At 41.0% G+C, this 13,860-nt stretch overlaps 1 protein-coding gene across 1 annotated transcript; it reads left to right on the top strand.

Moving 5' to 3' along the window:
• Positions 1 to 2,547: 2,547 nt before the first annotated feature.
• On the top strand, positions 2,548 to 4,122 carry LOC307141789 (E3 SUMO-protein ligase ZBED1-like; the record flags this gene model as incomplete). The annotated part of the gene is made up of 1 exon (XM_079842243.1): positions 2,548 to 4,122. The coding sequence occupies one exon, from the start codon at positions 2,548 to 2,550 to the stop codon at positions 4,120 to 4,122; it is 1,575 nt and encodes a 524-aa protein (XP_079698369.1).
• Positions 4,123 to 13,860: the final 9,738 nt, after the last annotated feature.

The following is a 13,860-nucleotide window of genomic DNA, read 5'->3' as shown; positions in this document are numbered from 1 at the left end:
TCAATGTGTTCGTGGTTGTGTTTCCTCCATGTTATTCTCCTGTTTATTGTTTTGAATTCTTGGATTAAAGACTATTTGAGCATCTTCATCGGCTTTCACTACTTCCACCAACCGTGACAAAATGCAAGACCTTAGCAGTACTGCCAATACAAATACAGTACTTTTCCCAAGTCCGTTCCAGTGAGAGAAGTTCCCAAGTCCATTCCAGTGAGAGGAATTCCTGAGCCAGTTCCAGTGTGTGAAATTCCAGAGTTCCATAGACCGTTCCAGCGAGATAATTTCCTGAGCTCGTTCCAGTGAGAGAAGTTCCCAAGTCCTTCTTTGGGGTTCTCCACCTGGCAACTTTGCTGTAGTTCACGTTGATTATCATGGCAAGTGACAAGCATTTCAGGAAGTGTGCTGATCCTTGTCAGAGATTTTTGACACTTGAGGACTCACACGACCTGTGTGTCCTGTTTGGGTGAGGAGCATGCACGCTCAGTCCTTGAATGGTCCGTTTGTGTGCACTGTGATCGTCTTCCATTGAGAACGCTCCGCTCTTGTTTGTCCTTCTTCTCGAGGGAAGAAGGACTGGTAGCTGTGCCTGGCGGCTCGGGTCCTGCTCTCGCTGAGATGGATAGGAGACTGAGATCGTGAGGTTCTCAGCTGGAGCTTGCTGAGGAGTTGGAGAGGGTGCACTGCTGGGAGATGATGTATTATCCCTTACGTCATCGGATCCAGCGGCCAGTGCTCTGCTGGTATCTAGCCAAGATGAGCAGGAGGAGGCTGAAGCAAGTGAAGATGCAGAAATAGCTGAACTTGCTCAGTCTCCCTGCCCCTTTATGTGGAGCTGGTGGAGGTGATGGAGCGTGCTATGGCAAGGCTCAATCTACCGTGGCAGAGTGGACGAGAGAAACCCGCTCGTGGAAGGCTCAACAAGCCACCAGACCAACAGACCACCAGCTCCGGTGAGCCTTCCATTCCTTTCCGATCTCCATTCTCCATCCAACTTTTTGGTACTTCCGTTGAGGCGGTGGTGAGAAAGATCAGAGAATCGAAGGTGCGCTAGGCTGCATTTAAAACCTTTATACCGCGCCGGTCCGAGGGGGTCCTGGTCTGTCTCGATTCGAGGATATTAGGCAGGGCCAGAGAGAGAGCGTCGCCGCTCAAGCACGTCTCCGGCGAGGAGCAGATAATAGAGACGGCGCAACTCGAGGCAGAAAAAGCAGGACATTAGAGAGGTAATAGAACACAGACATGACCAGCGGCCTGGGTCTGGAAGGGGCAGATACCATTTCTGCCTTCCCCCTCTTTGTTTTTAAACATCAGGACTTGGGCTGGACCAATGATGAAATCATTGATCTGATGGTCTGGCTAAGGCCTTTTGTTTAATAACAAAATCATAGAGTATGGTAGGCCTCCTCTTAATATTAGGGTGAAGGCTTCGACTAGTCGGATACAGGTAAGAGCTGTTTATATCTCCTCCTAAGGTTATTTTGTAGAGATGTCAGGTTCCTGTAACTTTTTTTAAAGGGTTAATTCAGCGATTAGCATTAAGCTTTGTATCAGTAGAAACCCGGTAGTTTATTCAAATGATTGTGCTCCTCCCCCCTTCATATCCCCCTGAGACGAGAGATTTATGTATTTTATGTCTGAAAAAAAAACTTCTGATGACGCAAATATCGTCATTTTGCGTCATCGGAGGCTTTTTTGGCCAGAGGCTAGAGACTTCAGCCAGTAGTAGGAGTTAGTTCCGCATGTTTTCAACCCGCCCATAGGGGTGGGATCTCACTCACAGAATGTAAATGCGCACGGCCGCTCTGGCATTCATAACGGAGCGATGAGGAGCAAAGCGAGTTTTCTAGGGCTGTAACGTCCCAGTCGATTAGTCGATTGTTAGTCGATACGTTCTGGCTCGACCAAAGTTCTGATTGGTCGTTTTTTTGCCGCGTTCATTTCATTAGTTTTGCCGCGTTCATTTAATCAGTTTTGCCGCGTTCATTTCATCAGGTGGAAAACACTTTGCTAATGGGGGTGTTTTCAGAGCACCCCTGTTTCACAGGTAACAGTCTGTCTTCAGAACACCCCCGTTGTTTTCATTTCTTTTGGATTTGCCCAACCCACTGGAGAAGAGAGAACGACTGAAGTAGGCTACTTCGCTTTTTCCTAGTCAGTTTTTCAACCATGTCAACAAAGACATCGGCAGTGTGGCAGCATTTTATAAAAATAGACAATGGGAAAAAAGTGGAATGCAAATTATGCAAGCAACAATTTGCATTTCACAGCTCAACGACAAACATGTCGTATCACCTAAAAACGGTAAGCTAACTTGTCTGCGTTAGGTTGCCCCGTCTGTTTTGAGTAGGCTAGGCTATATGAACATATCAGAATTACCATATTTCAATGTTTTAGTGTAGGCTAATAATCGTTTTATAACTGCAAGCGCACCCATCCACAAGTAAGGCATCCCCCAGTCACACCCAGACCACGCTGGATTTTAAGCCTCCTTTATCATCCAAATGGAAAATTAATATCACGGAAGGAATTATTAACTTTATCACTCAGGATATGAGGCCCATTGCTGTTGTGGAGGGCCAAGGTTTTAAGAACTTGTTAAAAGTTTTGGAACCTGGATATACAGTGCCAGCACGCCACACAATCATGCATGCACTAACCGCAAAATATGAGGGACTTAAAGAGAAAGTTTCGGAGTTAATACAACACAGCGAGGCACTGAGCTTGACCACAGATATGTGGACATCTCTTAGAATGGAGTCCTATATGACAGTGACTGCCCATTTCATTGATGGAGACTGGAAAGCACAGAGTCTTGTGCTTGAAACGAAACAAATAGAAGAGGCGCACACAGGAATAAACATTGCTGCGCGACTCTCTGAAGTTGCTGACACCTTTGGAATTCAAGAAGCAAAGAGAGTTTCTGTTGTATGTGACAACGCGGCTAATATGGCACTCTGTGTGGAAACACTAAAGGAATCACATGAATGGCCAGAGATGCAGGGCGTCAGGTGCGCCGGGCACACTTTGCAGCTCTGCATTAACACTGCACTCAAACAAGATCCCATTTGTCGTGCCGTGGCTGCATCACGTCATCTGGTGGGACATTTCAAAAAGGGGCACAAAGCAAAAACTGGGCTAAAACAGAAGCAGGAGCAGCAAAATGTCCCTCAGCATGAACTAATTCAGGATGTGTCTACGCGTTGGAACTCAACATTTTCGATGTTGGAGCGACTGCTGGAGCAACGCTGGCCCATAACCGCAGTGCTGTCTGACCCAAACTTCACGAAGAAGAGCGATAGCAGTACACTGGACCTTACCACAGCACACTGGAATGCGATAGAGGACATTAAAAATGTGCTGAAACCAATGACAACACTGACCGAGCTGATGTCTGAAGAGGATAACGTGTCCCTGTCTGCAACAGTACCCATGCTGGCAAACTTGAAGAAACGTCACCTGGCCATCGCGGATGATGACAGCCCCATTACCAAAAAAATGAAAAGCAAGCTGGTCGAAGAAATTGACAGTAGGTGGGAGTTTAATAACCGAATGATGATGACTAACAGTGTATACATTACAGCTGCAGTAGTAGACCCTCGTTTTAAGCAGCTGTCTTTTCTGGATGATGCCAAACGAGACGAGGCCTATACAGTAGTTGCACAGCTGGCAGAACGACTGAGTGCACTCAGCGCTGCCATAGGAACAGGTGAACCTGGAGGTGAGGAGCAGCATGTGTCCAAAAAGAAAAAAAAAAACGACAAAGAGAAGGAGATTGCTATGCTGTTGTGCGAAGATGAGGACGATCTGGTTTTTACAGAATCAGGTGGTAGAAGCACAGTGACAGAAGAAATGAAAAACTATCTTCAGGACAGAACCAAAATTGACTCCGGACCATTGGGGTGGTGGAAAAAAAACCAAGACAGATACCCGAGCCTGGCCCGAGTTGCAAAGCGACTGCTCTGTATCCCTGCAACATCCACGCCTTCTGAACGCATTTTCTCCAAGGCAGGATTTATTGTCAATAAAGCAAGAAGCTGTCTCCTTCCAAAGAACGTAGATATGCTTGTGTTTCTCGCACACATCACAAAAAAGTGTGGAGTGGACACTGATTGTACTCGTGAGTGAGTAGCCATTTGTTTATTTAATTGTTTTTACATTATTTCGTTTTGGACATTAATAACATTTTATTTTGCACATTTATTTGAAATACTTGTGGATTTGGGCATTTGATTTATTTATTTTTGTATTTGTTCTGAGTGCGCCTACTTTATATGCACCATTTTGTGTTTCGTTTAAAATTTGGCTGTAATGTTGTAGCCTACTTTTATGGTTCCCTTTTATTAGGCCTATTGTGCAAACTGCTGATTTATTTCTAGTACCTATTATTTGTTGGATTTGGGCACTTTATTATTAAATTTTTTATGTGGAGCCTAATGCGCGATATGCGCTGTGCCCACTGTATTCGTTTTGAGTCTATGCTTTATTTTTCAGTTATGCACTTTATTTAGTTTCTGATCTTAATCTGGCTTGTTTAATAAATATTCCTTTTTTATTAAAGTGGACGTGTCTTTTGTGTTTAAGAGTAAAAGCTTTAAGTTAATCGTATATCCGTGTCTCAGCCACGAAGCTGAGCTGATCATGTGTTCGAGCTGCACGTGCGGCTGAAATGATGATAGTGTCTGTCAGTTATTATAATACATATGACAAAAACAATTGTCTAAATTATGTTGCATATTCCTCAAAAGTTCTTGTGATGATATCACTAGTTGACAACAGTAGCCTACTATATTTTGGGAAATCATAGGCATCATTTTTTTTCTAACGTAATTTTTAGTAGATTTTTAGTCGAAAATTTCAGGAGTTCAGTCGACCAAGATTTTCTTTGGTTGATTACAGCCCTAGAGTTTTCTCAATGAATTCCTATGAAGGTTAAGCTTCCATAGACATGAACTGAAAATTTTGTTCGTTAATTAGCCTTTTATTCTTAATGAAAAACACAACAACAAAACGGTACAATGACAAACTCCCTTAAACAGGCGCTTTTCATTTTGCTTTGAAACCAAATCTTCTGTGATCATCTTGTCTGTCAGCTCCTTGCTCTCGTGATGAATGAAATCTGACTCCTGCTGCGTTTGTGCTGCAACTCTCGTTCGGCTCATGCTGTATTGAGTAGACACGTTGAGTTTTTAATTGTAGTGTCTGTTGGTTCTCTAACTGAACTAAAATATTTTATTACTATAAAAATCAAAACGACGGTGGGGTAGTGCCGCGGTGGGCAAGTGATGTAACCGGTAGGCGTGGCTTGGGAGTGGCCTCGTAGGACAGCAAAGCAAGTGCATTCTGGGAGTTGTTGTCTTTCATCCATATGAGCCAAAAATAAATTTTCTGGCTTTTCTCAGTCTAGAAGGAACCAACTTCTAAAATAATTTCACATTTCTGCAACATACATGACCCAATTTTAATACACATTCATCTTTCCAGCGGTGAAGTACCCCTTTATGTATAGCAGAGTTGTTTTAGAACCCGTGGTGTGCGTTGCAGACTTCCTCTTGGTTTGAGAGTCATTCTGCTCAAACCAAGTCAAACCGGAGTCAGTCTCAGCCCCAGAGATTTTGGTGTTTTGGTGTTTTGGTGAGTGGTTTAGGTTTCGTCTCGATCCAGGAATCGGTTTGGCTGAAGCCTCCGCTCCCTGGGAATTTCTATTTTTATGATGAATGTGGTAGCTTTCCTCCCGATCTGGAAGTCATTCTGCTGAAGCTTTCACTCTCTGGTAATGTTATTCAGTCTAGTACTTTTAAATGAGTATTGTTCTCTAGGCACCCCTTATATACTTCCGGGTCGCACTAGTATGACATCATGGCTGCCGCCGGCCAATAGGATTGCCGTGATTTTACAAGTGCTTCAGTCATCAGTCACACTGAGGCGTTCCCCATAGCGCTCTGACGCAGTGTCTTGTTCCCTGTTCTCAGGGTACTTATACGACTGTCATTAATCTTCATTTCATATTAATGTACTGTACAAGACTTTAAAATGTTTCAATCAATATTCATTTATTACTGTAAAAATAATAATTAAAAAAAAAAAATGGCTGAAAGAAATAATAGAATGGTGCATTAAGCTATTTCCGAAAAACGTCTCGGGTTACAACTGTAACTCTGGTTCCCTGAGAACAGTGATTTTACAAGTGCTTCAGTCATCAGTCACACTGAAGCGTTCCCCTTAGCGCTCTGACGCAGTGTCTTGTTCCCTGTTCTCAGGGAACCAGAGTTACAGTTGTAAACCGAGACGTTTTTCAGAAATAGCTTAATGCACCATTCTATTATTTCTTTCAGCCATTTTTTTATATAATTATTTTTACAGTAAGAAATGAATATTGATTGAAACATTTTAAAGTCTTGTACAGTACATTAATAAGAAATGAAGATTAACGACAGTCATATCAGTACCCTTAATTTTCTTTTTTTTTACATGAGCGTCATGGGGGCTGCAATGTTGAGGTCACCCTGAATACTGCTATCTTTATCTCAGTAACACTCTGTGTCAGTATTGGACACTTTGACTGTATACATTATAAATAAATTACAGCGTGTGCATGTGCAGTTATACAACCTCATTTGCTCACAGAATACAGCGCATAGTGTTATGAGTGTGTTTTAAATAGCATCAGTCCTGTGGTGTTTAGTCTCCACTTCAGTTTGAGAATATGGTTCGGGGTGATTTTGTCATCGAATAACAATGCGTTTCTCATTAGCATGGCTGAGATTTGAGCTGGCTTTGTGATTGACAGCAGTGACATTATGTGAGATAAATGACTTGGGAAGTGTTGACACCTCTGTGACAGCCTCGTGGGGTCGTTCTTCAGGGCAGCTTGAATTCGGATGCTGTTTAAAAGAGGAACAGCAGGCTCCAATGAGCTATTTTGTGTGTTTATTGTGAATCTGTTACTGGAAACTTGACTAATGTAGATGGTTGAATACCCAATTTTTTTTTTTTTTTACAGAAAATACAACCCTTCTAGCCAGATTATGAGGTTAGAAATTCCATCATCTGTCTGTCTGTCTGAAATTTACATTTCCCATCAGTTTCTGCAGCCTACTAGCATGAGAATGAAAGTCAAAATACATAAGTATTGCACCAATTACTCAACTAATGCATGTCCTTGGCTTTTCATTTTCTTGCATTTGTGAAAAAAAGATTCCTGACTTTGTCGTGAAGAGAAAACAGGGAGTGGGGGAAGGAAATTGTATGAAAAATGAAAACTAAACCATCAGTTCTCCTCAGGTGCAGAAATTAAATAGATGGTGGTAAGCCCACATTTTCTAATGCTGATGTTGGCAGAGAGTTGAATAGTAAAAATAGCTCATATTGCCCATTTGTCCCTAAAGGAAAGTGGACTTGAGTTTCATGAGAATACCTGCCCCAGTTTCCCCTGTAACCTGTGTTCTCCTTTCCTCCGTGAGGCAGTGGGGTAATGCACGATACTTGCTGCTGCTTAAGGTAATCCGTGAAGGAGGATGGAACTCTATCTGCGCTCTGCAGAGAGTCGAGCATGTAATGTGTATAATGGAGAAAGATAGGAAATTTCCTTTGAAGAGTCTCGTCCTCACAGGGTGACCTGAAAGGTTGAGGAGGGCGTGGGGGAACTCGAGTTACATTTTTGAGACAAACCTTTTGATAATACAAAAACTCTCTGACTTGTCAATGACTACAGCTCTGCAACATGTTTCATATATTTTTTTAAAAACTGCTTCCATCTTTAGCCTTGGCAATGTCTGCCAATCCATTATGAATCACCACACATACTTCATTTGATTACATTTCCAGCCTTTTCTCAATAGTAAATAATATCTTAAAAGTTAAATAGTTAGCTGTAAAAGCAAATCTCATTAATCTAAATTGACTCGTAGGAGTATATTAAAGAGAAGCAGTGAGACCAAGAGTGAAAGCTGTGGAGTAGTTCAGTTTTAAGATGAGGATCAGTGAAGTGTGTACAGACATGATGCTTTATTAACAAAGTTCGGGAGGAGCATGTTCAAATAATCAACCAAATTAGCATGGGAGGAGCACATTCAACTTAAACATAAACTCAATTAGCAACAGGGGGAACATACTGATTATTACTCTGATTATATAAGGCCAAAGTATACTTCACTTTTTACGCATACGCAAGGGTCAGGGGGGCGATTTCGGACACAGCCTGAGTGTGCCGGTGTCATGAGAAATCGTGTCCTCCTGTGAAATAGTGTTCACTTAGGACCCAACATGGTAATGCCTGATCAGAATGGGAGCCATAACATGCTTAACATATTGTAAATAATTTCAATTGATAATACCAATACAAAATCATAACATAATAATGTACCTATAATGTAAATAATAAAGAATAAAAAACAATAATATACAGAACAGGTGCACAAAATAAATACAACAGGATTTTTGTTTTAATTGTATAAACATTAAAGCTGGGCTATGGCTTTTGAAATGTAGGGTAACCGTGCAACTGTGGTGTATAAACTAAGCTAATCGGGTAGCTGTACGCTAACTAAAAATACATTAAGAACGATATATGCTTGATTTCACAACTTATAGCTTCGGTTATATACTAGTATATGAAACATATGATTTGCAAGACGTTAAAGACTATTTTAACACAATTTAAACAACAAAAATCAAAACGTGATTTTGTAAGAATTGTAATCAGGCTCTGAACAGATTACCCATTAAAAGTTCTTTCAGCCAATAGAATCGCTCTGGGGTCCTAAGCGGACACTATTTCACAGGAGGACACGATTTCCTCCGAAATTCCTTCCTTCCTTCCTCCTTCCTTTCTCATGACACCGGAAGGGCTGCAGCTTTTGCATAATTTGTGCTGTTTAATAATTATTTGATACTTAGCAAACTGGCAGCTCCATAAGTAATGAAAAGATGTATCTTGAACTCTGCCATGTATAAACCGTAATGAAACTACTTAATAATCAATTAAAAAGGAATTGATACCTGTATAATATTACGCTGGACCAGCGCGGTTTGAAAAATGGATGGATGATTCAGCAGCGGGTGCCATCTTGCGGGAATTCATTCAGCATGCGACACTCACAGTGCATTATGGGTATTCTCTAGCCGTTTAGCGTACATCAGTTGTACACTCGTTATTGTGGTGCATTGTGGGATTGAATGAGTGCACTCAATACTGTCCACTATGGTTAAGATAGTGACCTGTTTAAGGGTATAGGGAATTTCGGACACAGCCTAAATGTCATTGAAAACAAAACCAAAACCAAAATATAATGAAAACGTGACACACAGAGGCTATTGTATGCTGAGAATAGACATCTTTTATTAACTATTGCGGAGGGCCGCATCACTTGTGCATGAACTTGTTTATCTACAGGAGAACCCCTGAGGATACTGGAATGACCATATATGAACTTAACTTCCGTAGATACACCCATCGTATACCATAACTAACTGCATAACAAGTCATCAGTTATCTATATCCCCTTTCTTTAGTTCTATACTTCCTTCTAATAAAAAGTACTATAATTTCAAAAAGATCTTTATAACATCCATGTACTGCAAAACCAAAAGCGATAGATCAGATTAGATTTGACACCAGAAATCAGATTTCTACAGCATGTACTTAAACAGTGTACTTTAGGATTGGGTTTGGAAATCCGGCCATATCTAGTATGATATGGTAGCTTTTGAGCAGTTGGCTCAGTTGGAATGTTTTTTTTCAGCATGCAATGCATCTTAGGACACAATGACAACAACTCCTCCAGATCAGTTTGTGTTTGGTTCTTCTACAGAGTAAATGTCGGCAATTCCTCCTGTACTTTTTACATTCTGACTCCACAATGTAAGATCTGGGCTCAGTGAGGGTGTTCCTTATGACTCTAATCTTATCATGGCCTTTTGCTGTTTGCATCCAAACCACCTGGGACTCCTGCAGTTGAGAGAATGGTTTACTCCTCTTGTCATAGAATACTTTCTGCATTTTCTCTTTTTGGAGAATTGAGCTTTGACTTTCACAATGTCCTTTGACCTTGGTTTCTGCATCTGCTTGCAGTCATGCTGGTGCGTGTCAACCTAGACATCAATCTCTGTGCCTCTAAACCCAGTAGGGAAGGTTGCAGATGTTTAAATTCAGAAACAAGTCTGTCATATCCCTCTTTGTGGTTTCAAGAAGGCACTTTGAACTACTAGCAGCCCTCTCTGCAATACTGGGGATTCTCAGTACTGCTGGTAATGTTACAGAAATCCCATGAATGTGCAAAGTCTCTGAAAACTTGGCTTTGTGAACTGGGTACCATTGTCAGTGATTGACTTCTAGGGAATGCCATGAGAAGTACCTCTTCAGTTTGTTAATAATATATCGAGATGACAAAGTAATGAGTGACCAAGAATAAGAATTTACCAGCACTTGTTGACTGTACCAGTCAAATATGTCAGTAGCAACTACTGACCAAGGCGGTTCTGGTATCTTGTGGAGGTGCAATGGTTCCTTTTGTTGATCAGGGCATTGCACATGCTACAAGACTGCACAAAGTTGTCAATGTCCTGTGTCATAGTCAACCAGAAAACAGCATCACACACAGGATGGGTTTAGTCACTTCAGCTCCTGCATGGCCCTTGTGCAAGATTTACAAATACTCCGTTTGAAGGTTTGAAGAATTATTGCCCTTGTTCCCTTCACTGTGATTCCTTCCTTAGTAGTGAGCTCGTCTCAAAAGGAAAGAAGCGGTGTTGGCACACTTTTTGAATCTTCTTTTGCTATCCATGTTTGATGTCCAGCAATGATTTTACATTACATCACAGTTCCCTTTGTTTCAATCACTGTGCCTCTATGAGCCACTAATGTTGCTTTTGACTTCTCATGAATTTTCTCTTCTTTCCTCACTGCTTGGTACTTTTCAGTCGAGATGACATTGCACTTTGCCCTTTACTGTTAGGCTACAGTGGATTTCTTGTTTGTTAATCGTGCTGTGCTGATTGACTGCATACAATTTCACTTGCACCAAGACACAGCCCATCAATATGGAATGATTTTTCGCTGCTGTCTGGGTTCGCGTCAGTGATTTGATTGATGGATTTGAAAGTGTCTTTTGATACAAATCTGCATTTATGACTTTTTACAACAGGGACATGGTTGTCCGAAGGCCTTGCATTGATCACGTTTTGCTGGGGGATTCCCACCGCAATTTTTGCAGTTAATGATTTTCTTTGTCCCGCTCTTGTGTTTGTGCTGCCACTGCACTGTTTTTTTTACCCCTTGCATTATAGTGTACGGCATCAACGCTCGTAGGCATACTGCATGGTGCTGCCAGCACCTTTGTGAGCTGCTCAGTTAATTTGCTGATTTAGCAAGCAGATCTCGGCAGCCATTGACTACCACAGTGGGGGGGAAAATACTATGGTAGTCAATGGCTGCCGAGATCTGCTTGGTTATAAACATTCTTCCAAATATCTTACTTTGTGTTTAGCAGAAGAAAGAAATTCATACAGGTTAGGATCAACTTGAGGGGGAGTATGATGACATAATTTTCATTTTTGGGTGAACTATCCCTTTAGATCCCTTTCTCTGAGCATTTTTCCTTTTGTTTCCTTTGCCAAGCACCAGTCTGTCTCTGATCAATTTGTCTGTTAATACACCAAAGTTACATGTTTTTGTTTAATTTGCCTCAATGGTTTCTCCTGATTTTTGATTTCTGGTGTCAAATGAGTGTCTCTCCATTGTCACGTTTGTCTCTGGGTTGCATACTTCTCTGAATTTTAATTTCAAACATTCCGGATCTTCTCTTGACTCCGCGGGTGTAAGTATATCTTTCCCATTAGCAGCCAGTATCGCTGGAGCATATATAATAAATTAAAGTTCTCTTTCGATTGCCTCTGGTCCCACAAGATTGTGGAATATGTAGGCTTTAGTTTTATCTGGCTTTTTTACTATGCGCTGAGGCGATGAATATGTCCAGTTCGAATTTCCACCAGTTTTCTGCTTTATGTTCTGCCATTGCGCCCTCTCTTATCCTCTTCCTTTGTTGATTGTTTTAACTTCTGACACCATGTAGTTATTATAGACACGGAAGCTTTTGTAAGCTGGAGAATGACATCTTTTATTAACTATTGTGGAGAGCCTGCATCACTCTTGCATGAACTTCTTTATCTGCAGGGAAACCACCCAGGATACAGGAATGACCATATGTGAACACAATTAAGAGTAAATGATGCCCATTTGGTGTGCAATCAATGTTTTAGCTGTGTATTTCATCTTTAACTGCTACAGAGAGTGATGGGAAATGTAAGCTGGGGGGGGGGGGGGGGTGTAATAATATGGGATGATATTAGACTCAAAATGATTAATACATTCACACACACTTATCCATGAACTTGATAAATGTTGCAAACATGTTTTACCATCCACAAACAAATGCCTTTTATCTTGTGTGTGCAAAATACAGAATTACATTAATGTGCAGCGATTTGTACAAATAGAAACATAGTTGTGAATACAAAACTTCGATTTTGTATTAATGTAGGTCAGAATTTGTGCGTGCAACGAGTAAGATGTGCATTTGTGGATCCGTTGACGCGCATTCATTCATTGACTCGTTTGTGAGTTGATCCTATTTGATTCATTTGGATTCTGAGACTTTCATTTCGCCGGTTTGGCCTCGCACGATCCACACACACAGCTGTCTAAGAAAACCTTCTGCCACTAGATGGCAGTATTCTGCAAAAATCAGACACCGGCACCGTGAGTGTTATTCTGCCTCTAAGACGCTTTATGTGTCCTCGTTATAAAGACGAGGAAAACGAGGAGACCTGTTAAGGCTAACGTTAAAAAGGTATTCAAGGCTACTTTGTATAGGCAAGCAGATTAAAGCAGGTTATGAACACAACATTGTTCATCACAACATTTTTCTCCCACAGAAAACCATTATAAAATGTTTAATATGCAATATAGCACATGTTCAATAAAGTGTATAGGCTACTTTTAATATCACCGTTTTACTGTAGGAAGCCACATTAAGTGTTTTCTTTTATAATATACATTATGGGAGAAAACGCTTATGTAGCCTATACAAGATGAGCCCAAGATGCATTAATGCATTAAGACAGCGATAATTACAAGTATAAAAATATGAACCCAAAACGCACAAAATTTCATATTGTTTCCTCTGGAATATTCTAAAATGCTTAAAGGGTTAGTTCACCCAAAAATGAAAATTCTGTCATTAATTACTCACCCTCATGTCGTTCGACTCCTGTAAGACCTCTGTTCATATTTGGAACACAAATGAAGATATTTTTGTTGAAAGCTGATGGCTGAGAAAGGCTTCAGATAGGCCTCCATTGGCATTCAGTACATTCACACTTCCAAGATCCATAAAAGGCAATTAAAACGTCGTTACAAAGTCCATCTCACCACAGTGACTCTACAATAATTTTACGATGCGACGACAATAGTTTTTGTGCGCAAAAAAAATCAAAATAACACCTTTATCCAACTTGTTCTTGTCTTCCGTGTGTGCCTCCACGACGCATGCGCGAGAATATGAGGTAGCGCCGGGGTTCGGGAATCCATGAAATGCACACTTTAGTCCGATTTTGTCTCTGCTTGTAAACAAATCGCTTCTGGGTCATGTGTCCGAACGCCGGATCTGCGTCATATTCTCGCGCATGCGTCTTGGAGGCACACACGTAAGACAAGAACAAGTTGGATAAAGGTGTTATTTTGATTTTTTTTGCGCACAAAAACTATTGTTGTCGCATCGTAAAATTATTGTAGAGTCACTGTGGTGAGATGGACTTTGTAACAACGTTTTAAGTGCCTTTTATGGATCTTGGAAGTGTGAATGTACT

This window comes from Gobio gobio (genome assembly GCF_949357685.1).
Source record: "Gobio gobio genome assembly, chromosome: 18".
Lineage (NCBI taxonomy): Eukaryota > Metazoa > Chordata > Actinopteri > Cypriniformes > Gobionidae > Gobio > Gobio gobio.
This window is presented reverse-complemented; position numbering and strand designations above follow the sequence as displayed.